Source organism: Balaenoptera acutorostrata, chromosome 2, assembly GCF_949987535.1.
Source record: "Balaenoptera acutorostrata chromosome 2, mBalAcu1.1, whole genome shotgun sequence".
In the NCBI taxonomy this organism is placed as follows: domain Eukaryota; kingdom Metazoa; phylum Chordata; class Mammalia; order Artiodactyla; family Balaenopteridae; genus Balaenoptera; species Balaenoptera acutorostrata.
The window spans coordinates 59,703,676-59,730,953 of record NC_080065.1 but is presented as its reverse complement, the minus strand read 5'-3'; the positions used below and the strand labels follow the sequence as shown (position 1 = coordinate 59,730,953).

General features: G+C 42.9%; 2 protein-coding genes across 2 annotated transcripts in view; one reads left to right on the top strand and one right to left on the bottom strand.

The window, feature by feature from the left end:
* Positions 1–8,482, bottom strand: part of MAP1B (microtubule associated protein 1B) — a 94,059-nt gene extending 85,577 nt beyond the window's left edge. Inside the window, exon 1 of the mRNA XM_057541521.1 lies at positions 8,119–8,482. Coding sequence (XP_057397504.1) covers positions 8,119–8,302 — 184 coding nt within the window. The 5' untranslated portion in view covers positions 8,303–8,482. The remainder of the gene's footprint in view (positions 1–8,118) is intronic.
* Positions 8,483–25,621: 17,139 nt separating this feature from the next.
* LOC102997200 (60S acidic ribosomal protein P0-like) lies at positions 25,622–26,704 on the top strand. Its single transcript, XM_057540740.1, has one exon. The coding sequence runs from the start codon at positions 25,699–25,701 to the stop codon at positions 26,638–26,640; it is 942 nt and encodes a 313-aa protein (XP_057396723.1). The 5' UTR covers positions 25,622–25,698; the 3' UTR covers positions 26,641–26,704.
* The last annotated feature ends 574 nt before the right edge of the window (positions 26,705–27,278 follow it).

Here is a 27,278-nt window from a genome sequence, read left to right as displayed (position 1 = left end):
ACAATTGCTAGCTTTCCCATGGTCCGCTTGTACGTGGCTAGAAAACGTAGAATGAGGGTGGGGAAGCAGAGATACGGAGGCTGGCATTCAAGTCCAGGGCTCTGTTTTTAAAGATTTTGCAGTGTGCATATGCATTTTGTGTGTGTATCTGGTTACTTTTCTTTACCCTTCCCATTCTTGACCTTGATTTCTCAACCCCTAGATATCAATCAAAATTTGTGTGATCTTTGCTAAGAAAGCTGGATCTCAATCTTAAAAGACGTGGCCTCTCTGTCCTCCCAGGCATTTACCTGACTAGCTTGGCAGACAGCTCTTTCATTCACAATTGTTAGTTGTCCTGAATTTTCTTATCCAGAGGCAAAGAAATGTGGCAACATTTTATACTGTATAAAACTTCTACAGAGTTGAGGGCCATGAACTGTCTATTCCCACAAAAGTTCAGGCTTCCGTTCACAAGACTGGAAGCTGGGGTGAGGGGGATGCGAGGGTAAGGAGTGCTGACGCCCTACCTCCCTCATCTCTTCCTGCTTCCTCTCTCCTGACCTTCCAAGAGAGATGGCTAAAGGGTACAGCAGAGGTGGGAGTCCAGGGGAGCAGGCCAGGCAAAATTGGGGAACCACAGAACTGGGAGTGTGTGTTTGTTTTTCATGTATTTTTATATCTTCCCAAATAGACGGCTCATGGTAGAGCCATTACGTAGGTAGTATCCTTGATTGTACCCCTGCATGGAGTATCCTCAATTGCCGGAAACAAACCTCTGGAACAACAATCATTATTGCCTATCTACTAAAGGCAGGGACTTGAACGTCTAGGGGTACCACACAGGTGAACTATGTCTAAATAAACACTTGGTCATTTAATCATTTTTGCTGGTCATTAGTCATGCATACAGACTTGGGAGTATAAATGGCAGTGTGTTATTTAAACACACCTCTTAAATCCTTAAGGTATACGTGCATTTACCCCCATTTAAATCTTGTTCAGTTTTCCTGTCTTGCAAAGAATGAAGGTAGATACACACACACATACACACTACAAAGATTCTGGAAACTGAGTTGACTACACATCTAAAATATCTTCAGATGATACACCAAACACCTTTACGAATATGAGAAATATTTTCAAATAGATGTACATCTACTACATAGAAGCAGAAATTTCTCATACAATCTTTGGGAAGAATTCAGGTGTGCAAGAGTTAACATTCCTAAAGAGAGGCTAAATTACAAGGGAGAATTTTATGGGTCTCCCTGGAAACATTAACAGTCTCAGTTTGCATTTGTGCTGATGGAGTATTTAAATTTTAACAAGAAAGGCACGCTGAGATTTTGCGGATCTTTTTCGTGCAGAAATGATAAATGGGGTTTTGTTTGTTTGTTTGTTTCACAGAAAGCCTGACAGGTCGAGAGGCCTGAATTCATTAGAATATTTTACTTCCACGTATATATACTGTGTATTCGGCTAGCATGGAAAATCATCGAGCTCCTGTCTGAGCTGCTTAATTGGAAATTGTTGACCGGATTATCTGTGCTCCAGGTCTGAGCTCCACTTTGTCTTCAGGCCTTGTCAAGTAGGGTCAATAAAGTTAATAATGAACATATGTGTTAAAATTAAATTCGTATAATTTTTCTGCCTTTGTTCTAAGAAATGTCTAAATTGCTACATGATTTGAATGGCTTCATCTAGAGTTATACATAGACTTGTTCTTAGATTGTTGTTTGCCATTTTTCCCTTGGCTTCAATTAACTTCAATGTCATGACACATGCAGTTAAACATTTGCTTTTTATTTCATAAACTCCTGGTTCTATGATTTGTAATTTAGCAATGGAAAAAGTATGAAACAGTAGAAAAACCATTTAGTAATTTTTAAGTTACATTAGCAAACAGCTGATAATGTAACTTATACTCCCAGTGAAATTAAAAATTCAGGATTCTCTTTTCAAGGGAGCAATTTCCAGCCAAATTACGTCTTAACGATGCATCATCACTACTACCACTTATAAAATAAAGGTTACAATGGATTTACTAGTAATTTTAGTTGGAAAGGAAAATTTTGGAACCAAGCCACTTTCTATATCAATTTTAGAAAGAAAATACTGTGTAATTACCTTGTACCGTCTACTGGATAATGTTAGTAAAGGGAAATACCACTTCTCAATGAAGATTCATATTGCATTTAGTCAGTTTATATATCGCTCCTTTGTGCCTAAGAGGAAGCCAACAGTGGCCCCTCTAAAGTTCACAGGACAAAAAAAATGTCTTCTTTGGCTCTTCTCACATAGTCCCCTCCCTGAGTTCATGGCTGGAGGGGATAGTGGGGTGCTGGTAAAGAAGGTCTGAAGAGGCTTTCAGAAGCAGGTCATCCTGGTTTCCAGTGGGCAGTAGAAAAGCCATGGAATTTCCTGGCCCTTTTTCTGACTATCCCCCAATCCACGCCGGGTCAAGCTCTTCCCCGGGCCTTTGCTTCTCCAACAAACTCTATCATGACTGTGCCCTTACAGGCTTACCCAGGTGGGGACAAAACAATCCCACCAGTTGGAGAAGATCAACCTCCACTTTTTAAACTGGGCCCAGAGAACATGTGTCACCCCTGGGCAGCTGGCCTATGGCTAGGCGTCCTGAGAACACCCCTACCTAACCTGGTGCTGTCTTCCAGCCCTGGAAGCGAGTACCATCACTGTCTGTGTATAGCCTGATGACCAGGCGGGAACAAAGGATCATGGATTTCCATCTCAGTTCTCTGATTCCAGGGGTGGCAGTGCACAAAGGGGAGGCTAAAGTGCACATAAAGTTGACAGATGAAAAAAGGAGAAAAGAAAAGGGTGTGTGTGTGTGTGTGTGTGTGTGTGTGTGTGTGTATTGTTGGGGGGGTGGGTATCACAGGACAAGTCAGGGTGAACAATAAGGAAGAGCCAGGTCGCCTTATTTTACACAGGTTAGATCTTGCCAAGTTTACTGATCATGCAAGCATTTTGCAGGATTATTTAATAAAACCAACAATTTTTAAAAAACACCTCTCATTTAAAGGCTAAAATCTATATCCTGAAAGAAACAATAGATTGAAGAAAGCAGAAAGAAATGACCATGCATTGTGTGCTGAAATGGTACACGGATTCTATCTGACTGCTATTTGAGCAAGTTGGTTTTCTTCCATGAGCTTTAGTTGCTCCCTCTCAGAAACAGACTTTGAATATTTTTTGCCCAAGTTCCTAAATTATTACTAAACTATAACCATAAGATTCTATTTTCAAAACTATGCTAAAACGTGATCTGAAGTCAGATTTGAATCATAAAGAAACAATTAAAACAAAGAAATGGTAAATTCCATAAGGTTTTCTTTCCTAGAGAAAAGTTTTCCTATTTTTTCCCTTGACCTAACCTTCAATTTGCTTTTTTCCTTTTGTTTTAAGCCAACAATTTGACGTTCATAATTTATACGTTATGTGTAATGCAGACAGTATCTTACAGAGTTCATCATTTCAAAGCATTGATGATAAATAATTTAGGTCTTGGCTAGCATTTCACATTAGAAGCAAGCAAAAGAAGTGATTTATAATAATTTATTCATTGGCCTAAAAGTTAGAACTTATTTAAAAAGTAAGCCTTTAGAGAACGTTAATAATGACTCATCAATTTAATGACCTTAAGTTTAGTGTCTGGCTTATATTTCAGCATGGATCAAAGGACCCTTAGTAGGTAATACAAGTTAAGCAGTGCAAGCAGAAAGGCATCTGCCTTTTGACTTTGAAAAGTATGAAGAGGAATATAATAAATTTAACAGTCCCCAACATTTCTTTTAATTCCCACCATGTTGTTGTTGTTTTCCTGTTGAAACAAAATGGAAATGAAACCCCAAATCTCTCCTGGGTTCTTAATTCTCTTAACCATCTTAGACTAAAAACATTCAATAAATGACATCAGAAACACTGTAGTTAGCGAAACTTACATCTAAAAATCCAGGACATTAGATGTTACACACATCTATCTTTTTATGAACAAATCCTGCTGATTCCCAATGTTAACTAGAGGAAAGTTACACTCTTTAACAGTAATTGAAAACATCAAACGGACACTTTGTATTCTTTATATGTTTTAGTTTCTTTTAAAAAAAATAAAATAAAGCAAAGAAAACTTTTCACAAGGCTCTAGAATTCGTTTTGCAAGGCATGGATATATGTAGTCCATGTCCTAAAATAAACAGGAGGAGTGGAGGCTGTGCTAAAAATAGGGATGACTGTTAAGTCCTTCTTGGGGACTAATTAGGAAGGGGGCAACAGAGGTGCCAAAGAGCAGTTGATGGAACAACAATGGTTTGGCATTGAGTCCTGCATAACTAACTAACTAAAGCTAGACCAGTCTGAGGAAAGTCTATTGTTTCAAATTTGAGAAGAAATGACCAGACCCTACATTATGCATTTTGAACACAGCTGAAGAAATAAGTGATGGTCTCTCTTCCTTGTGTAACCAAGCAGGACCCTATGGGGTCTTCCTGGGACAGATCCCTCCCCTATATCCTCTGCTTTAGCTCCTCTCTGAAGTACCTAGATATTAGTATCTGATGCATTACTTCCTGACTTGTTTTTCAGATGCTAAAACCACCACCAAATGGAAGAAATTAACTACTTGATGACCATGAGCACATAGTGCCCATTACCACCTTGTTACCTCATCATCAATCAACCAGAGAATTGTGCACGAGCTCGTCACAAACCCTGGGACGCCCTCCCTCACCTTGCCTTTAAAAATGCTTCGCTGAAACCCTTCGGGGAGTTCAGGGTTTTGAGCACAAACTACCCATTCTCCTTGTATTGGCACCTTACAATAAAGCTGCACTTTCCTTCACCACAACCTGGTGTCAGTAGATCGGCTTTACTGTGCGAGGGTGAGCAGACCCGAGTTTGGTTCAGTAACACCGGGTTTCATGAAGAATTTACTAAGCATCCATGCTGGGGTGTTTCAGGCCTGTTGATTTACTGCATTACCACCACCTTCCTACAGATCTATTTTCTGGACTTCCCAAAGAGCCCTAAGTCATCAAATGGCAAAAATCCAAGTCACCAGGGTCTCCAAACCCACAGAGCCTTTGTTAAGACAAGAGGGGAAATGGGAAGCAAGAGGAACAGATGATGAACGGCTTTCCCAGCCTGCAGCACACAATCAGAGCAGAACCCCCTGGAGCATCTCCATCTTGCTTCACACAACGGGGTCCATGGGCACCAGTAACTACAGCCGTGGTATCAGAGTGACCTCTGGAGGAGGTCCAGCTGGGACCTGAAAGCTGAGGCAGCAGCAAGTCCGGCACAGGGAAACAGCCAGCCTGCCCTGTTGCTAAGTCATCTTAGACTGTCGGAAAAGCTACGGGAGCAGTATTTTCACTTAGCACTGGAAGGCCCTGCAGCTTGATCTGCATCCGAGACCCCAGGACCCAAGAGAGTGATCTCCAGAGGAAAAGCAGCATCTGTTACTGTGCGTTAGGAAATGGCTCTGCTCACTCACTTGGTTGATTCTTAATGGGATCAATACTGCCATTTCAGAGGTACCTGCAAAAACCTGACTGAATCAGGGAATTAAAAATCAGGAAGGCAGGCTGACTGAAAAGAAAACCTGAGGAGGCTTCTGGGATTCCAGTAATGTCTGCTTCTTGATCAGGATCATACAGGTATGTCGTTCTGTGAAAATTCACCAAGCTCCTCATTTATGATTTGTGCCTTTTCCTCTCTATATAATACATCAATAAAAAAATTTTTTTAAAAGACAGGAAGACAAATATGAATATTATCCCTAAGCACTAGTAGTGTAAAAATCAGTAGAGAGCACTTCGCAGCGATACTTGAATGCCTCTAGTTTATCCTCAAACAGAAGCAGCTTGAATAAACCCCCTGAGAAATGGGGCACTAAAAGGATATCAGCAGAGTAACAAAGCAGGAATATAATTACATGGAAGGTGATTGCTGAACCACCTCCCTGCATGGGGCGCTGCCCACAAGTGGATGACTATTGCCTTTGTATAAAGGCAAGCTCTGAAAATTGCTGTTTGATCTCCCTGATGTTAGCTTGTCCTGCACTAACATCATGACAGGGCCAGAAAACCAGTGATGCTGCAGTGCTGGCACCTCTGTTACTTATGAGTGGTGTCACCTTGAGCCAGTCCCTTTATCCTTCCTGCGTCTCTGGGCCCCCCATCTCCAAAATGGGGATGGTGGTCTCTCTCCTCGCACCACATTGGGTGGTTATGAACCTTTTATAGATAGAAAAACACTTCCTTATGTATTACTGCTTCCCAGCAAAGGTGCTGACAAATAATATTTTTAAAAAAATACAAAGTCATTGATTCATACAGTAGCCACACCCAAAATCAGTACGTGTGAAATCTTCCAAGGAGAAAATGTGCAAATAAACTAAATGAGTACAGATCAGATTAAAGGGCTGTAGTTCGAAAATGAAGCGTTATTGAGATGCTCAAATGAGGCATTTCACTATTGACATATCCTGGTCTTAAATATTGTTTTCCGAAGAAAATAACAAGACTGCTTGTTGCTCACATTCTTTTTCTTTTCTTTTCTCTTTCTGTCTTTCTTTTTTTTTTTTAATCTGAAAAGGAACATCAGCGCTTTTAAAGTTAAACAAAAGAACCAGGTCTGCAACTCCAGCCCCCACCCTGCAGCCTTTTGTTCTGGGGACAGGCGACCGTTTCCAAATGTAGAGGCAGACGACTAGCGTTTTTTTTTTTTTTTTTCATCTAAAACAAGGTTTTTCTCTCGTCTTAAATTTATGGGGCGGGGGGGGGGCGGGCGCGGGGAACGAGGGCTGCGTGAACGCCCTTTGTCCGCCTCGGGCTGCCGTAGAGACCGCAGTGCGGACTGCACCACGCCCACCAGCCGGTGTCTCCGGGCAGAGCCGCTTCAGCACCACCCCGAGAGAATAGAGCGCGGGCTGGGCCTGCGGAGGGACCAGCGACCCCTGTCAGGGCGAGGGGAGGTCTGGGACGCCGGGGGTAAAGGGAAAGGCAGAGGACAGACTGCCTACCCGGGTACTTCGAGCGCAACAAAGCCGGGCTGGGGAGAGGTGGGGGCACGTAGCACCCCCAAGCCGTGGCGGAGCGCACTCCCGGCCAGCCGCGCCCACTGGGGGCGCCGCAGTGCGGGGGGCAGGTGCGGCGGGCGGGGGCACTGCGGCAGCCCGGGTGGGGCTGCGGGGCGGGTCGGTCCGCGCGCCCGAGGCTGCGCCCGCCGGACCCTCACGGCCCCGCCCAGGGTTCCCGGCAAACCGCTATTCGGCCTCTGCAGGGCGCGCCCGTAGTGCGCGCACCGGGCGAGGCGCCGGCCCCCCCCCCCGCGGGCCTCCCGCCGGCCCCCTCCCTAAGCCATCACTCCCGAGGCCGAGAATTTTAGAAGAAGCAGCCCCACCCCACAACTTGGGGGTCCCATTGTCCTTGCTAAAAGCTGCAACCAAGGCCCCAGGGGCGGTAGCGAGGCAGGCGCCGTCTGGGAAGGAGGCGCAGGCGGTTCTCCATCTCTGCGTCCCGGGGGGTGGGGGGGAGCGGGCGTGGCCCTAGGACTAGCCTAGTCATTCCAAGGAAAGAAAAGATGGGGAGGTTTTAAGGCAGCAAAGGCACTTCTCGGGGGCTGAGGTGGTTGTGGTGAGAATGATTCCCACGCGAGCCCTGGCACATGGTACTTCAGCCTGGGGTCTGCCGGCGAGAGGCAATCCCAGCATTTTGCGGGGGTGAGAGGGGGGCTGAAAGGAGTGGTCGCATCAGCGCCCCCCCTCCACCTTTGGTTTCCTGCGGTTGCGGCTTTATTGTGGCCTCTGCCCCTTTGACACCTGCATCTCATTTAGCGGGAGAGGCGGTAGCCAGCTGGGATCTGCCGACCCAGCCTGGTAACGGATCCATGAAGATTAGGAGAAGCTCTCCCACTGCGTCTCAAATCTGATAATTCAAATTATTCTCCGAAATGAGCCCAGAAAAAAAAAGAGTCTGGACCGAGTGTGGGAAGTAGCGGGGAAAGACATGGGCGCGGGGCGTGCCGGAGGAGAAAGGTGGCCGTCGCGCCCTGGGTGGGGTCGCGTTTGCGCGTCTCCCCAAACGCGTCCCCTCGGGGCGCAGGGCCTCTTACCAAGTTCGATGTTGCCGATGGCGCGTCGCAGGTGCTCCTCGGTCACAATCTCGCCGACGACCACCAGCAGGTAGAACTTGCTGTCGAGGAAGCGATGCGACAGGCTGGGCGAGGTGGTCGCCGCCGGGCTGGTGATGCTGCCGGACGGCTCAGGCTCGGTGGCTTCCACCACCACGGTCGCCATCCTGCCGGCTTGCTATGCCTCGGCGAAGTGCCGCGCTCCAGCCGCTCCTCTCCTCTGCGGCAGGAGAAAGGATTATCTCCGAAGGTGCAGTCTCCGCTCCGCCCCCTGCGTCTCCCCTCCTCCTGGCGCTGCGCGCCGCCTCCCCCTCCGCCCTCTCCTAGAGCGCGCGGCGGAGAGGAGTGGGGAGTGAGAGAGGGCGGGGAGGCGGCGCCTCTTTTATATGGAGACTAGGCAGGGAAGCGGGGAGGAGGAGGAAGAGGAGGAGGAAAGGACCACCCGGCACATCCTCACGGGGTGGCTGCCTCCGCTCTTCCAGCCGTTGGCCCAGGGCTGATGTCATCTGCAGCAAATCATCTCGCCCGCGGCCCGGAAGCTGGAGGGACGAGATGTGCGGACAATGGTCAGGGCAGGGCTGCGAGTTAAGGGGCAGGAGGACTCCAAGGGGGGAAAACACTCCCAACCTACACCCCACCCCACACCCACCGCCCGCTGCAAACCCTCACCCCGCTGGTGCAGGAGAATGGGATGGGTTTCCGTTTTCAGAGTCGGGATATTTTACCTTGTCCGAGGTGCACAAGTCAGGTCTCTGCCTTGTGTCCCATCTGCGTTGAAGCCAGGTTCTCAGGAGCTGTGTTAGCACAGCGGACGTGGGGCTGAGGGTACCCCGCCCGGGAAGATGGAACCTGTCTCTTCTTTGATGTGAATTCAGGAAGACATATTTACCAGTATTCACCACCTTCACTGTAAAGAATACATCAAAAATGCAAAACCTAAGCTTACCATTGTTCAGGCTTTGGACCTTACTCTGCAGGAGCCACTGATGAAAAAGTACTGGCTTTGTGGTGCTCGTGGGAAATGAGAAGAATGCAGATGCATTATTCCAGATACAGATTTTTCTTAATAATATGCTGAACAGATATGAGGCATAACAAAGAATAAAGAGAAGATACTGTCTCTACCAAGCAGGATTATAGTGACTATAATATACTTTTCAGTTCCTTGGGGAACACACAAGAAAAATTATTTCATGTGACAATGATGTCTTTTAAAATACATGTAGCATTGGGAATTTTTATTGTCTTTGTCTATGTTTAGAAGAACTCATAAAAATGTTGTTTAAAGGCAGCCCATCTACAACCATTTCTACAAACATACTGAATATACTGAATATAGCTTCTGTCCCAGGAAGTGGGGGGTGGTGGTGAAGAAGGAACAAAACGTGCAAACACAGTACTATCATAAAAGACTGGGGGATAAGAGGCTTAGGAAGAGGAATGGATGGAAACTAGAGTAGTCAATATAGTTTTAGTACTAGAATGCATATTAGTAAAAAAAAAAAAAAAAAATCACCTGGATATACTAAGACTTCCAAAATAGCCCATGGTCTTAGCTGTTAACCACCCTGACTTATTGGTAATGTACTCTTTGCTCTTAGCTCCTTCCTGAAACCCTGACACGGTCCTGGCCCCATCCTAAATGCCAGTCTGATCAATGGGGACTAAAGATACCATCTGGCCCACAGCACTTGGGGTCTGTGACAATCTTACTGGTGAGCTGCATTCACCAGTGAGCAGTGACAAAGAGTTTCCAAGTGAGATGGTAATAGATCACATTTTGGTCAAGAGAAGGCATTCAATTGCTGTTAGAGAGATGAGGAAGGCACCGAAGCCCATAATGGGGGGAGGAGATATGGCGAGGACCACTGTTTTCCAATTTCAGGCTTGGAATTAGCGTCAGCTAGTGATTGTCTTCCATTTCTCTGAACCACCATTACTTTTATTTATGTAATAGTTTTCATTAGCACTATTTCTTTTACTTAAATTTATTTTAAATGAAATTCTTTATTGCTGTATAGATGGAAACACTAATATTACTATAATTAGGAGGTATCCTTAAGAATAAACATAATGAAAATAAGTAATATGATAAAATTCCTGCTATACACTGTTGTTATTTGCTCAAGACTCTGACCCTGAGGTGTGCCCTAAGTTAAAAACAGAGATAGCAAGTGTTAGAGAGGTATTAAAGACATACTAGCACCTGAGTCATTCTCCGTTGTTATAACAGAAGGTTGGATGAAAACAACAGAAGAGCCTTCTTACTGTATGAGTTCGTGCAATTAAATGCCATGACCATGAACCACCTACGTCATTACCCACACTTTGAAAAAGAGACAAAACGGAAGAACACAGACTAGAGATGCTGACTGCCACTGTAAAACTTTGTAACTTTGGGCAAGTGACTTATTCTTATCTTCAGTCTCTTCATCTATATACTGGGCAGAATATATTTACAACTGTGTGGGTAACTACGTAAGAGAAGAGTAAATGATATAAATGTAAATCCCTAATAATAGACCTGTTTTGACCAAGTTTCTCAGATAATGAAGTGAAAGCACCCTTACAAAATGTGTAGGTGACATCAAGTTGGTCACAACTACCAACACCTCTGAAACAAGAATTGAATATTAAGTGACACTACAAACTAGAAAAGTAGTTGCTCCCATCCCCATCTCAGGAAAAAAAGATACAGTCCTAAGGAAGAAGGGGAAAACTAACTTATAAGAGTACCTGTGTTACCTGCTGCCACTTGATATTACCTGGGTGTCCCAAAGCCCCCTCAGGCTCAACATGCTCCAAACCCAAATTATCTTTGCCCTCCAAACCTGATCCTCTCTCACTTTTCCTATTTCAGTGAACGGTATCACCACCTATCCTGTGATCAAGCAGAAACCTCACAGGCATCTTGGACTCCTTCCTGACTCTTAGCCCCATGTACAATTTAGCATGGAGTCTGGTCAATTTTACCTCCTAAGTATCTTTTCAATCCTTCTACTTCTTTCCACTGTCCCCATCCTGGTCCAAGCTACCATCATCTTGAGAGGTAGTAGTGTACAGGTTAGAAATTGGGTTCTGGAGCCAGACTGCCTGCTTTCAAGTCCCAGCACCATAGTTTATTAGCTGTGTGACCTTGGGCAAGATGCTTAACCACTCTATGCCTTGGTTTCCTCATTTGCATAGTAGAGATGAGTGCCCACCTCACAGACAGGGGGACAGTTTAAATATGTAAAGTGCTTAAAATAGTGCCGTATATGTAATAAGCACTCAGTAAGGGTTAGTTGTTTCTGCTATTGTTAAACATTTTACTATGGAAAATTTCAAATGTATATAAAAGGATAGAGAATAGTATAAGAAACCTCCATGTACCCATTATCCCAAATCAAATGATTTTTACAGTTTGCTTATTTAAATCAAGATCCAAATGAGATCCATATATTTCGATTGATTGATATGTTTTAAGTCTCTTAATCTATGTGTTCCTACCCTTTTTTTTCCTTTGAAACTTCTTGTTGAATAGTAGAAACATTTGTTCTGCAGAATTTCACAGTCTGAGTTTTGCTGATTCCATCTCTGTTATTTAACATGTTCGTCCATCTTCTGAATTATCTGTATATTGACAGTTAAATCTAAAGGCTTGATCACATTCAGGTTTGATATTTTTTGCAATTATACTTCTTGGGTGATACTGTGTTCTTCCATCAGGAAGCACATAAAGATTGGCTGACCTTGTCCTGAGGTCTTGGCAGCCATTGATGATCATTACCTAGATCCTTTATTTCATTAAAGGTTGGAATATAATAATATTCTAATTTTATTATTCTTTCTTCATTTGACAGCTGAGAGACTTCTGTTTGGAGAAATATCACCCTGTCACTTGGTTAGCCTGAGGTACACTTATGCAGGAAGGGAAAGATAAACACATGATTCTCTTTATTTACTAATTTTGAAAATAATGAATTCCATAACATCCTCCAAAGGTGATTAATAATTTTTTGTATCATTAAGAATATAACTTGTCATTATTCATATTGATATTTTAACTTTTCAATCTTTGGGCAGTGATATGCTAAGATATTCCCAGCTCACCTTGAATATACCTGGCCTCAGAACATGGAATTAGCCATTTCTCTAAGGAACCCTAGTTCCTTAAGAGGGAAATTGTATTTAGAGACCATAGTCTGAATACTAGGAGTGACTTGTTGCTACTATCTTAGTCATTGTTTGTAGGTATTTTCAGTGGACAGAAATAGAAAGTGAATTTTTTTTCAAGATAATAAGAGTTCATACTGAAATTGCCAATTCAGAGTCAGGACTACAGAGATTTTGCTTACCCTTCAATTTTACAACTGTATTTCCTTTGTCTTATGCCAAGAATTCCAGTTCTCAAAGTCACCAAGGGTGAAAGAATTAGAAGAGCAGATAATTTCTCATTTTCTTTATCTGAAAATATATACAAATTATACTGACAGGAGCCTCAGGTCAAAATACTTTTGCTAACAATGATTACTAAAAGCAGTTTAAAATTTTTGCAATTACTTTTGTTCTTAGAATGTATCACACTAGAGAACCAAAATTACCAGTTGCCAAAAACAACAAAATGGTCATTTTTCTTTTTGTTTTATTTTACAATTCGTATACAACCCTCTTAGAATAACAGAATAGCAATAAAAATGCTACTGATATCAATAGGATTACTGAAAGCAATTTAGGATTTTTTTCTTTTTTTTTCTTGCAATTTTCTTTGTTATTAGATATATCCCACAGGGATGCAGTTTTAAAGTCACTTGAGTTAATTCCTTTTTATATATTATGCCACTAACTCAATACATAAATCGGCTCCTTTGTTACATTTCGTTCTCAGTTTTTATGAATGTATTTAAAATTTTTTCTCTTATTATAAGTGAGATGGACCATCTTTTCATACGTTTAAGGGTGATCTGCATTTCATCTTCTATGAGCTGTCTGCTTATATCCTTTGCCCATTTTTCTATTGGATGGTTAGTGTTTTTCTTATTGATCCGTGTCTATTTTTTATACATTAGGGAACTTTGCTTTTTTTCTGTAATATGATTTACAAATATTTTTTCTCATTTTGACTTTTTTTTTTTTTGACTCTATGTATTGTAGATTTTGCCATGGGGAATATTTTTTATGTAGTTAAATTTAACTATTTTTTCATTTATGGTTTATGAGTCCTATGTTATATTTAGAAAGTCCTTTGCCATTCTGAGATTATGTAAGAAAATTTCACCCAGGGGTTTTCTAGTACTTTTAAGACTTTATTCTTATTGATTTGGATTTATCCAGATGAAGACTGGGAGACATGAATCCACTCATTTTGCCTCAGCTCCACAGCACTTTGCTGAGAGAAGATTTTGCAATGACTTGGTAACCTATCTTTCTCCCCAGCCGATTTTGAATGTGTAAGAGCAGAAACTTTGATTTCATGTTTTTATTCCCTCACCTGCCCTGCCCTTTCATCCACTTCAACTCCAGCCCCAAGCTTCACCTAGTGTCTGGCAATTAAGCAGTTCTTACTTCTGCATTTCTTGATGGCTAGAGGTAAGATTCTGCCTGTGCTGAGGTAAGACCTGCCCAGGGAGTGTCTGAAAAGGAGACTGGGAAGTTCTCGGCCAGCCTTCTCATTAAGCTCAGGCCCTAACCAAGTACAAGTGCCCAGTGAGTCATACCAACACACGTAGAGGATGGCATCCTGAGGGAAAGAGAATTATAGTGGAAATAGCCAAGACTGCTTGGAGACGGAGCTCCTCAGTTGGCACTGCAGACAAACTGCCAGGGCCACAGCAAACAGCAAAGCAATAACAAGCCGGCTTGGTGGGAAGCTGCAGACATAAATGCAAACTCCCTTCCCGGGCCACAGGCAAACGGCCCCCGCCCCAGGGACAACTGTAGTCTAAACAGCAAGATCCAACCAGCTTACGGTCAGGGAAGCCATCCCTTGCGGGCAGAGGCGCTCCGGGGTGGGGGTGAGGGGTGCTGTCTGGGGACTCTGGGGGAAACCTCCGGATGGCCCCCGGCCCAGGGAGAAGTGGCTCATGTGTCCTCTGCTGAGCACCTGCAATCCGCCGCAGTGTTCTAGGCCCCAGGAGGGCACAGAGAGTTGGCTCTTGGCTCAGGTGAGTCAGGAAGGTAACACATGCACACACACATGTGGTGGAAGGCAGCAGAAAGGAATGCCCCTAGAGGGTCTGGCTTGCTCCAAGGAATGTGGAGAAAGAAGTAGGTGGCATCCGGATGGGAGGACCAGGAAAACTCAGAAGGAGGAAATGGCAGGAGGCCTCCAGCAGCCTGTGAGTGTGCTCAGCCTCGGGAGAGGGGAGGCCCTGAGGCCACTTTGTGAGGCTAGTAGGAAGAAAGCAGGGGGGTGGGGTAGCAGGCAGAATAATGCCCCCCACAAAACATTCATGTCTTAATCCCTGGAATGGGTGAATATGTTACTTTACCTGGCAAAAAAGACTTTGCAGATGTAATTAAGCTCAGGATTTTGAGATGGGGAGATTATCCTGAATTATTTGGGTGGGCCCAGTATAATCACAAAGGTCTTTATAAGAGGGAGACAGGAGTGTCTGAGTTAGAGAAGGAGATGTGATGATGGAAGAGAGATGTGATGAGGTGAGAGAGACAGAGACAGAGAGGTTGAGATTTGAAGGTACTCCGCTGGTTTTGAAGATGGGGGAAGAAGGCCACAAGCCAAGGAATGTGGGTGGCCTCCAGAAGCTGGAAAAGACACACAAATGGATTCCCCCCTTGAATTTCCAGAAGGAACGAACTGCTTGACACCTTGATTTTAGGGCTTCCGACCCCTAAAACTGTAAAATAATTCATCTGTGTTGTTTTAAGCCACTAAACTTGTAATTTGTTAACACAGGTAACACTTTGGGAACCTAATTCTTTGTGTCATGCCTTCTGGGAAGCTCCTACGTAGCCTGGCATTCTGGATGGCTATGTCCCAGTCCCACCCGTTGTGGGCTGGGTCATGGGGAGAATGGGTCTGGGAACGAAGGATTGGGACTGTTTGTGAAGCTGCCTGATGCAGCATCTCTCATCTTTGTGCTTCTCATAGAGCACAGTCAGGGTACATGGTATTCACCCTCTAAATAGGTCGGAGCTGGACAAGAACATCTGAAAACCACTGGGATTTAAAATAGCGATACAATCAAAGTTGCCCTTTAGAAAACTGTGGGCCATCTATCTCAAATCCCATAGTCAGCAAGTATCCGATTTCCCATTAGATGGTATTCAAGTTTTGCCATTTCTGAAAAGAGTTTTGTTCTGTTTAGAATTCCATAGTTGCTTATGGATTAGTTACTTCAGAGATGGATTCCTTCTGTGTGTATGTGTGAGAAGTTTTTAAAAGTGATAGGAAAAAAAGGGAAATCATATACAGACAAGCAGAATAAAAGAAAGTTTTCCAAGATGTGATATCAGCACACAAAGGGATAGTCCTTTGTTAAGTCACTCATACATTTATTCAGTCAGCATGTCTTTAATAACCATCTACCATGTACCAGATACTACTGTAGTTCCTCAAGATGCAATGATGAGAAAAACAAGCTTGGTCCCTACCCTCATAGAGCTTACTTCCCAGAAGGGAAGAAGTGCAGATACAGAAAACCAGGGAAAGGGGAGAAACGGCATCTTAAACATTCTTTAGATGATAATAAAGGAAGGTTCACTGGACAAAATGCCTCTGAAAGAACTGTGAAGTGGCACAGATTCAGTGTGGAATGAGATGGCATCTTGAATGCCCTTGAATCACTGTTTCTCCATCCACACCAGGGAGTGAGAAGCTGGCCGCTAGTGGACATGACACAAGAAATAGCCAACTGGCAGTAAGGAGTGTGGAGAATCTGCCAGAACTAAAGGGGCGTGGGGTGATGACCAGACTCAGAACAGCCCCCGTGTAACTGAGCATTTGTACTGCTTTCACAGCTTGTAGCAGGCTTCAGAAACATTGTCTCTCTCAATTCCCATGCTTCCATTTTCCAGGATATAAAACCGGCACAGGAAGGTCATTAGGACCATCACTAACAGGTATTATTATAACCTGGAGGCAACATGACTATATTGTCGTTTCTCAGCCTTTTAAACCATAGTCCCTCCTGTGGCAAATATAAAAATCGACTGCCTTTTAAGTATTTGAAACTTCAAAATGTATTAATCATCAGGATTACAAACAAACCAAACCAAATGGTAATTGTAAAAGAAGGTTCTGATTTGATCTGGAAACGCATTTTTACCTTAATCATGACAGCAGCATGAAGTAGGGGCACACAGCAGGGAAGCATGCAAGAGAGGGCTACTTAGGTCATGTGAACACGAAGACCACTGTGCTAGTCTTGGAGCCGCACGTGCTGTCCCCTGAGATTTTCATCCACCCCCCCCCCCCTCACTGTCACCAATGAGATGACCCCAATAAGTGATTACTGACAGCGAGGAAGTTAGACCATTATTTGTCAGTCTGACCTTTCATCCTAAAAAATAATTATTAAATATTCAATCATCATATTTGATGGAAAAATGTCACATTACCTAAATATAAATGATCTCTGAAAACTTCACTAACGGTATGTTCAAGCGTGGCATAGAGGTTAATCGAGTTTATAGTCAGGTTGCCTGACTTCCAAGCCCAATCCCACCTTTTATTAGCTGTGTGTATTAGACAAGCTACCTCACCTCATTGTGTCTCAATTTCCTCGTTTGAAAACTGTGCATAACTATCATTTCTATATCATAGAATTCAGTCATCCATTCATTTACTCATTCAGCATTTACTACATACACACTGGGTGTCAGACACACTGCTAGTTGCTGGGGATACAGTATGTTAACTGTCTGATGTCCTTTTAAATCTTTTAGGAGATATAGGCGGTGTCCACAGTTCCAGAGTTGATCTTATTTTTAAACTACTTAGTTTTACTGGTTTGATATATTTTTGCTGCTTTTTTGGTTTGTTTTTGATAGTACCTTAAAGTACAATAGACTATAAAAAATGTCACACTATAATCCACCCATGGTTGTATTATTTTGTCCTTTCAGAGTCTCAGGAACCACAAAAGATATAGACAAACAAAACAACATGCAACATATAATGCAGAAGATATACTGATAAAGCGACATGCATGCAGACTTACAAACAGAAGTTGACTAAATAATCTCTGGAGTGCCCTATAAATGTTTATGAATAAAGAGAGCCCTTCAGATGGTTTGTGAAGTGTAGCAATACAGCCTTGGCCACTGCATTTTCTTCACAGTGAATCCTAATTCTATAATACGTAACAGCAGCCTGCCATCCAAAGATTGCAGTCACGTGATTGCGGGTGGCTTTCTGTTCCAAGATACCAGTTAAACAGAGCCCAACCTCTGAGCCAGAAATATTTGTTTCTGCTTCTTCTGAACTCCTACCAAAAAGAGAAAAAATCACTCTCAGAAACTCTGTTCCAGCTCATGAATACCCATGGGATAGACCAGGGGCGTTGAGTATGAACATGCCTCTTAGAGTTGCTGGTTACCTGGTCTTCAGGACACATGCCTACCTTGGCCTCTGCCAACATCTCACTCCTGGTGGAGTTTTCCAGGGCATTTGACTGAAAGGTTTTCTTTAGAGTGATGTGAAGACTCTATTAAAGAGAATGGAAATGAAAAAACAGGAAACCATGACCATATGGCAGACATGACAAAGAAGACACCAAGATGTGGAGAAGTTGACATTACAATCTATGACACTTTTAGAGGAAATCACTGTTGGATATAATCTGAATTCATGAGATAACTATCACTGATCGGGGTGAAAATAGTATTTATAAAGAATATAAGGCTTTAAACTTTAACATGTAATATTTCAAATTCAAATCAGACTTTAAATATCTCATTAGAATTCTTTTAAACATGAAAAAATCTTTTAAAGATAGTCTGAATTTTAGCTTAAGTTTAGAGATATTATGGAATGTAGACTATAACTTCTAATTACATATTTGTGCCAACTTATTAAGGTGGTTCTTTTAAACTTTCCATAAACATTTACAGCACGCCAGAGACTATTTCCACCTTCCCCCCTTTATTAGTATTATGTATACTTGAGAGAGAGTCCATTTTTTACCCTTCACTGCACATATATGCTCGTTTTATTGAAATGATCATATAAGCAGAACAATCTAGGTTATCACGAACTAGTCTCTAGCTCTGCCAAGTAACTTTTATTTTCATAAATGAGCCATACTCTCTCTTTCCTCTGGACCTTTTCATCAGCTTCTCCTTCAATACTAAACATCTTACCCCTCTTACTATGCTAGCTTCTCAACCATCAAGTCCTAGCATAGAGATAACTTCCTCCAGGGAGCCTTCTCTGACTCTCCAAGACTGGGCTGGATCCCCTAGTCTCCCATGTTATCCTGTGCTTCTTCCTATCAAAGTCCATCTAGAAATAGGTTAGAATCAGTGACTTATAGGTCTGTGTCTTCTTTCTAGACCAGTGGTTCTTAAAGTTTTTGGACTCAGGATATTTGGTATTCTTAAAAATTATTAAGGACCCTGAAGAGCTTTTGTAAATGTGGCTATCACTATTGATATTTATTGTATTAGAAATTAGAATTGGGAAATTCTTAAAATATTTTTATCAATTCATTTAAAAATAATGGTAATAAACTTATTACATGTTAACATCTAAGGACATGTTTTTATGAAAATTATATTTTTCAAAACAAAAATTTCAGAGAGAAAATGGCATTGTTATACATTTTTAAATGGCATTGTTATACATTTGTACATGGACTCTGCTATCTGCCTTTGCATACGATATATTGCAATAAATTCTTTTGGGTCGAAGTATATGAGGAGAATCCAGTTTCACACAGATAGTTGGAAAAGGGAAAGATAGTTTTATAACCTTTTCAGGTAATTGTGGATATTCTTCTTTGATTCTATGCTAAAACTCAACAAGTGGTAGATTCTTAAAGTTTACGTTCAATGTGTAATGTGAAAGCAAATCAATGAACTTTCTGTATTTTGTTATATTAAAATCCATTTGGTCTATTCTTCACTTTGAGTGAAATTTTTTATCCATGCGTGATTTCGTAACATACATTTTGGCAATCTGGAAAAGATTGGTTCACTGAATTATACACATCATTCTAATTTGACGAGTTCATTATATAATATTAAAAAATTGTTAGTATCATTCTCATCAAACATATCTTTCATTATTGGGAAGCTGCAAGCTCTAGTTTTCCAAAACTCAAAGTGTCATCTGAAAGCTGAAATTATATTATTGGCAACCAATAATACAGGTTGTTTTCTTGAAGTGACAGGCTCACTTTTCTCACTTTTGACAAAATTTCTGCCAAATACCCAAGTTTGAACACAGTTTATATGTCAATCACCCTTTCAAGTGAAAATTGTGTTCCATTAAAAAAGTGGCTAGTTCAGCTTGTAACTCAAGCAATCACACAAGTGTTTTTCCTCTAGACAACTATCATACTTCAACATGCAGCAAAAGTGATGCATGCATAACTCCCATTTCATTACATAGAATATTAAAAAGATATATATTTCAGGTTGAAATTTAATAAAATTGATCATTTTTCCTGCTATGTCAAGGACATTCTGCAGTGAAAGTGGCAGGAGTGTTTTGTTTGTTTGTTTGTTTGTTTTTGTTTCTTTCTGTGCATGGGAGGTGAATGATACAATGATTACTAGTATGTGTGGTGCCACTGTCTTGATTCATGCTAAGGAACCAGCAGTTTTACTCACCATTACTTTTGCACTATAAGTGAAAATGCCAAAACAGTGGGAAAAAAGCAAATGCCATCTTAGTATGTATTATTAATAAAAATAGCTTTGACCTTGAACATAGCCTGGAAGGATCTTATGGACCCCTAGGGGTTCCCTGACCATACTTTGAAAGCTCTGACTTAGAATGTGAGTTGTTTTTTTTTTTTTTATAAATTTATTTATTTTTATTTATTTATTTTTGGCTGTGTTAGGTCTTCGTTGTTGCATGCGGGCTTTCTCTAGCTGCAGCGAGCGGAGGCTACTCTTTGTTGCGGTACGCGGGCTTCTCATTGCGGTGGCTTCTCTTGCTGCGGAGCACAGGCTCTAGGTGTGCAGGCTTCAGTAGTTGTGGCTCGTGAGCTCTAGAGTGCAGGCTCAGTAGTTGGGGCACACGGACTTAGTTGCTCCACGGCATGTGGGATCTTCCCAGACAAGGGCTCGAACCCGTGTCCCCTGCGTTGGCAGGCAGATTCTTAACCACTGCGCCACCAGGGAAGTCCCAGAATGTGAGTTTCTTGAGAGCAAGAACTGCTATCTCAGTATCTGTGTGTCCCCAAGACCTGCCTAGCACAGTACTTGGCACATAAATAAATATATTCAGTAAAGATTTGCTGAATGAATGAATAACTCAGAAGAGCTTAATTTTCTGTTTGGCTAAACATTTCTCTCCATTTGTACACGGAATGTTCTGAATCTAACTTATCTTTCTTTGATGACTCAGGTTTATCATTGTGAACATTAGCTGAAACACAGTGACAGCTCTTGGGATTTTGTCCCTGTAATAAATAAATATCTACTTCATATAGGCAATTTCACTGGCTGGTTCTTGGTTCTTGGTTTGTTTACCTCCTTCATTGCTGATGAGCTTTCAGCCATCGCTTACTGATGATGATAATGTTATAACCTTGAAGAAATATCTCTAACTCCCTCTTTTTTATGTAGTGTTTAATCTGTAAGTTTATTTTTTATTTATTTATTTTTGGCTGCGTTGGGTCTTCGTTGCTGTGCGCAGGCTTTCTGTAGTTGCGATGAGTGGGGGCTACTCTTCGTTGCGGTGCGCGGGCTTCTCATTGCAGTGGCTTCTCCTGTTGCGGAGCACGGGCTCTAGGCACACGGGCTTCAGTACTTGTGGCACGTGGGCTCAGTAGTTGTGGCTCGCAGGCTCTAGAGCGCAGGCTCAGTAGCTGTGGTGCAAGGGCCACGGCATGTGGGATCTTCCCGGACCAGGGCTTGAACCTGTGTTCCCTGCATTAGCAGGCGGTTTCCCAACCACTGTGCCACCAGGGAAGTCCCAATCTGTAAGTTTAGAATGGTAAGTCAACTAGGCCAAAACAGATTCTGAGTTGCCACTTGAATCAAGTGCATGAGCTTTAGTGCATAGATTTTCCAAAATTTATTTGGTTAACCAGAGGCCTCTTTTACTTATTTATTTATCTATTTTAATTTTTTTGTGGTCCTGAGCCAACCCCTGTCTCCCTGAGATTTCAGGATAGCTGAGTTTTGTATAGATAAAGTTTTGCTGTATGTGTGATTGAAAAAAATATCCAAAATACACCAACTTATAATTCAAGGTAAGTAAAACCATATGTCTGTTGTTACTGAGATGAAGGTAGATCTTATTTTGAGAACTCTTCAAATTGCCATAATTTAAAAAAATTCAAATTATTGGAATAGGGGAAAAGGAGCTACAATGGGAGTACCAGAAGATCTGCTTAAACAGAATGTGAATTTCACTGCTTGCTTCATCTTTAAAAATTTCGTTTCAAACTTGTGAGCTCAGCTTGTACTGTATTGCTTTATATTTAGTCATATTGTTTTGTAAGGTGGTTACAACTTAATAGCACTTTAAGCTCATTTTAAAATACCACTTTTAAAAGTGACATCAATGCTTTGTGCTAATTCTGTTTTAAAAACTATTTTCAAAGAGGAGGTTGTTATATGAAATGTATCAGGCCTCAAAAATGCACTCACAGAATACTGACTGTGACTTCTAGATGTATGGATAGCAAACTGCAACAAACATTTTTTTAGATAAAATAATTTAACAACATTTTCATGGTCAGTGATTACATCACTTCTCACATGTACCTTAGTTAGTCTAGAAATAGAGAAAGCAACTTACCTGTCACACATCTTCCTTTGCAGTGGTAACTCCAGGATATTATGCAAGAAAAGAGAGTTGTCCAGGTCTCAGGTTTGAATGAGGAGAAAAGTTGTGAGTGAAGGCTGTAATTAGCTAGTCTAACAAAGAATAAAAGGCAGCTGGGCTCTAGGCTTTGCTTTTCCCAGGGGAGGGATTCCCCATCACTGGTGAGGGCTCGCCGATTTCCATTTTTCTTGAGCTTTAAGGTCTCTGGGAGGGTGAAGACAGTTGTGAAGGTCCAGCTCTTTGCCTTGAGATCTGCAGTGAACCTGGGCCAACCTGGGGGTGGAGGAGCTGGTAGAGTGGGATGTGCAGCATCGGTCAATTTGGGGGGTCCACGGGGTAAGGCTTCCAGACACATACTGGTAGATTCCATCCTTCTCCAGACATTTGCTATTGTAGGAACATGGCATTAAAAATAAAAATCTTGGTTGCCACCATACTTCCAAAGGTCTGGAGATGTAACATGTCTTATTTTTAGGCAGCCAATTGCAAACAATTAGCCTGATCAGGAACTCACCCAGGTTCTCCTCTCCTGCCAAGGCTACACCTGTGAGATTAGGATTTGTCTAAAGACAATCAGTGAACCTCAGGTACGATATTCACCAAGTTCCCAGTGCTCTTAAAGTCAGAGCAAATACTTAAAATCAGCTGAAAGTTGGGTTCTCAAAGGCTTTCATGCCCACTGTCAAGCCTCAAATAGTGGGATTTACCAGGTCATCAAACTGTTAAATTCCTTTTGGGGGAGGATGTGTCTATTGTATCAGAAGAGTCCCCTAAATGTGGGACTGAAAGCTCAAACATGGCCTTCCATTCCTAAAAAGAAATACTCTTCATGGTGGAAACCCAGTGTATAGCGGGCCTGGGTCTGGGCTTCCCTCTTTTGAGAAAATCATACACTACTCTAAACTGCTGGCCTCTCTGCCAGACAACCCCTCTGCTTCAATGCAGTTTCACTGGGCATGGGAAAACACAGCCGTTTACTAAAAATCAAACAGCACAAGAGTGAAAACACATGGCAAACATTGGAAGAGCCAGGATGTGTCTAACATGGATAGATTCCTTCTGGACTCACCTTGACCTAAAAGCCAATCAGGTTTCCAAGGGGTGGGGCACTATTAGCTGGTGTGAAATGCTCAAACCTTGACTTTAATGTAATTTAACATAGCACTTGTTAACAGTTGAGCTTCAATATTCCAAGTCGACTCAACAAAAAGATTTGTTTTACCATGAAAGGGTAATAAAGAGAGTATTTCCTAGACCAGGATCAAGTTCTAGGGGCCCCATCCTGCCTGGCCCCCTGTGAACCAGAAGCAGATGCAAAGTCTCAGGGTACAAATATGAGGTGTCCTGGGTTCTGAAACCCAAATCAAGAAAGCACAAGAGTTTCTACAGTTTCAATACCAAAAGCTCAATTTTTAATAGTAATTGCATCTTAATTTTTACTGAACTCTTACAATGTGCATGGCACTTATGCCAAGTTTATGGGTATTATCTCATTTGAATCTTCAGATATCCCTATAAAATGGGTGCCACTCATGAACTGAACAAATATTTCTTGGGTGCCCTTATGGAGTTGTTACGTGCAACAGTGAACAGGGTGATAAAGTGCCTGCTCGAGTAGTGCTTACTTTCCAGTGGAGAGGGACAGACTATGAACTAATGGATTCTTCTGACCAGTAAACATTATTGATGACCTACTATGTGCCAAGTGTCCTGCTAAGCACTCAGGATACAGCAGTGACCCAAACAAACAAAAATGTCTGCCTTCACAGAGCTATATTCTAGTGGAGCAAAGACAGACAATAAACTAAAGAAGGAAGTAAATTAAATAGTATGCTATAAGTGCCAAGAAGAAAAATAAAGCAGGGAAGGGAAATAGGGGAGACATAGGGTGTAATTTTCCATAAGGAGTAAGGTGAGTTCTTACTGAGTGAGTGCAAAATCAGTGTGTAAACAAGTAAACAAGATAATTTCAAAGAGTAGCAAATTTTGTGAAGACTGTAGATCAGAATAAAAAAATGAACTTGAGTTTGGGGGAGAAGCTACTTGAGATTGTCTGGCCAAGGAAGGTATGATTGTGTGGCGAAGGGTGATATTTGAGTGAAGCCTGCAGGGTGAAAAGGAACCAGCCGTGGGAAGAACGGTGGGGAGAGCCTTCTGGAAGGTCTGAGATGGGATTGAGTTCAGGGTGTGTGAGAAACAGAAGAAGGCAGAATAGTGTGTGAGTGATGAACACAGGGGAAGAGGCAGCATGGAGTGCACATGGTATTAACAGCAGGTACAATCAGGACGCCCGGCAGCCCCCATACCCTATCTGGCCTCCGCAAGTGGGGTTGCCCTGGGGATGTATTGATACGTATATGCTAAGGAGAATGAATCCAAGGAAGCTGGAGGAACCACCTTTTGTGTCCCCATCTCCCTCTGGGCCCCCCTCTGCACTCTCAGAGCTTTCCAAGGACAAGGTTTTTCTATAGACACTGAGTAAACTAGAATCTTTTTTCCCAGAATGGGGGTTTCAGTTCCCTGTTGTTGGTCATCTCCTTCTGCCTCGCCTCCCTCCACTCTCCGTGAAACACTCTGTGACTCCAAGCTTGTGCTTCGGGGGCGATCTGGCTACTGCCGGCAATTCGGAGTCTTGACTAGAAGAGAGAATTTTCTGCCCTTTTACTTAAATCCCAGCTCCTCCTGGTGACACTAGTTATCTGTAGGGTCCCCACTCTCCCTGAATCAGGCGATGGGATTGGCAGAAGTGCCAGTCCGTAGAAAGGCTGTCAGGTGCAGCTGCCCCAGGAAGGCTGGCCGCCTGCCTCCGTCCCGGCTGACGTACTTCTCCTGGGCACTGGTCATGCCACTCCTTTCACCTTCTTCAGCTTTTGTATCCAGGAGGAGTCCCTGACGTTATTTTGCACCTCTTTCTTCCCAACCTTGAGCCCTTTCTGAAACGACCTCTTTTCTCAACAGTTCCCTGTGAGTCCGTGATTCTGAAGTGAGCCCGTGTCACCCTCCCCTCTGAATCTCCCTTGGGCCCCAATGCACTGGGAATTAAGCCAACTGGCCATGCCAATCAAACATGGCTGCACTGTCAGTTCCTGATCACCCCTTTTCTGAGGGATTCTGCCTCTGCCCATGTTTCTATCCTAATTTCCTTTGGCTTCTGATACAACTTACCCTGACCCTATGCTTACCCAGCTCTAGCTCCACTTTGACAGAGAGAAATGATTCACTTTATTTTACATTGTCTTTCAAATACACTGAAAACCTAATCACAGAAAAGTTCACATTGGTAGAGTGAACAGCAGGGTAAATGTTGCAAGAAGTGTCTCTTTTATGCCCCGGTGGAAAATGTAGTCTTTGAAAGGGAGCAGGTCAGAGGTTACAAACAGAGGCTCTGAGTTCATTCTGGTTCTTGGACCCAACAGCAGAAATGGCCATGGGCAAGTTGCTTAACCTCTCTGTGCCTTAATTTTCTTATCTCTAAAATGGGGTGATGACAGTACTTATTTCAAATGAGCATTGAATGACATTAAAAAACAACCAAGTGGCCCTCCTCTTGCCAGGTGTCCTGGAGTGAGTGACATCGTCTTTAAACCCAGCATGGCAATCCCTGACACACCGCAGTGATGCCCAGGGAAGACAGGGCGACCTGGAAGTCCAATTACTTCCTTAAGATCATCCAACTTCTGGATGATTATCCAAAATGCTTCATTGTGGGAGCAGACAATGTGGGCTCCAAGCAGATGCAGCAGATCCGCATGTCTCTCCGAGGGAAGGCCGTGGTACTGATGGGCAAGAATACAATGATGCGCAAGGCCATCCGAGGGCATCTGGAAAACAACCCAGCTTTGGAGAAACTGTTGCCTCACATCCGGGGGAACGTGGGCTTTGTGTTCACCAAGGAGGACCTCACTGAGATCAGGGACATGCTGCTGGCCAAGAAGGTGCCCGCTGCCGCCCGTGCTGGTGCCACAGCCCCACGCGAAGTCACTGTGCCTGCCCAGAACACTGGTCCGGGGCCTGAGAAGACCTCCTTCTTCCAGGCTTTAGGCATCACCACTAAAATCTCCAGGGGCACCATCGAAATCCTGAGTGATGTGCAGCTGATTAAGACTGGAGACGAAGTGGGAGCCAGTGAAGCCATGTCGCTGAACATGCTGAACATCTCCCCCTTCTCCTTTGGGCGGGTCATTCAGCAGGTGTTTGACAATGGCAGCATCTACAACCCTGAAGTACTTGACATCACAGAGGAAACTCTACATTCTCGCTTTCTGGAGGGTGTCCGCAGTGTTGCCAGCATATGTCTGCAGACTGGTTACCCAACTGTTGCATCTGTACCCCATTCTATCATCAGGGGGTACAAGCGGGTCCTGGCTTTGTCTGTGGAGACTGATTACACCTTCCCACTTGCTGAAAAGGTCAAGGCCTTCTTGGCTGATCCATCTGCATTTGTGGCTGCTGCCACCACTGTTGCTCCTGCTGCTGCCGCCGCAGCCCCAGCCAAGGTTGAAGCAAAGGAAGAGTCGGAGGAGTCGGACGAGGACATGGGATTTGGTCTCTTTGACTAATCACCAAAAAGCAGCCAACTCAGCCAGCTTTATTTGTGAAACAAGGAAATAAAGGCTTACTTCTCTTAAAAAAAAAAAACAACAACAAAAAAAAAACAAGTGCTTAGCACAGTATCAAGCACATATTAAGTACTCAATAGGTGTCAGCTATAGTTACAGGAAGCGCTGAGAGCATCTCTTCTCTTATCACCTCAGCACCATCTGCAAGCCTTAGGCAGTAGGGCTTATTTCTCTTCACCTCTTTTTCACTGGACTGGGTACAGTGCCTGATGTGACTGGGTCCCCACTACAGCTTGATGATGGAGTCATCATGGAAGTATGAGTGTAGCTTTAGAGTTTCTCCATCACTTAGCCCAAACTTGGAATTTATTTCTAGACTGTGTATCCCAGCCAGCTGCAGAAGGAGTAAGCAAAGTATACATTTCCAGGCTTCTGTGTTGGTCACAGAGCCTGACCTGTTTGATAAATTTCAAGCTACCTTAGGTTGTTCATGGGTTCTATGTTTGGATCCTTCATTAAACCCAGCACACGTGGTCATTGCTGATTTTCTCCCTGAAATAACCCTTACTTAACTGTGCTCCATTTTTCTATATCCCCATTTTTGACCTTCAATGTTTGTTTTTACTTTCTTCGCATGC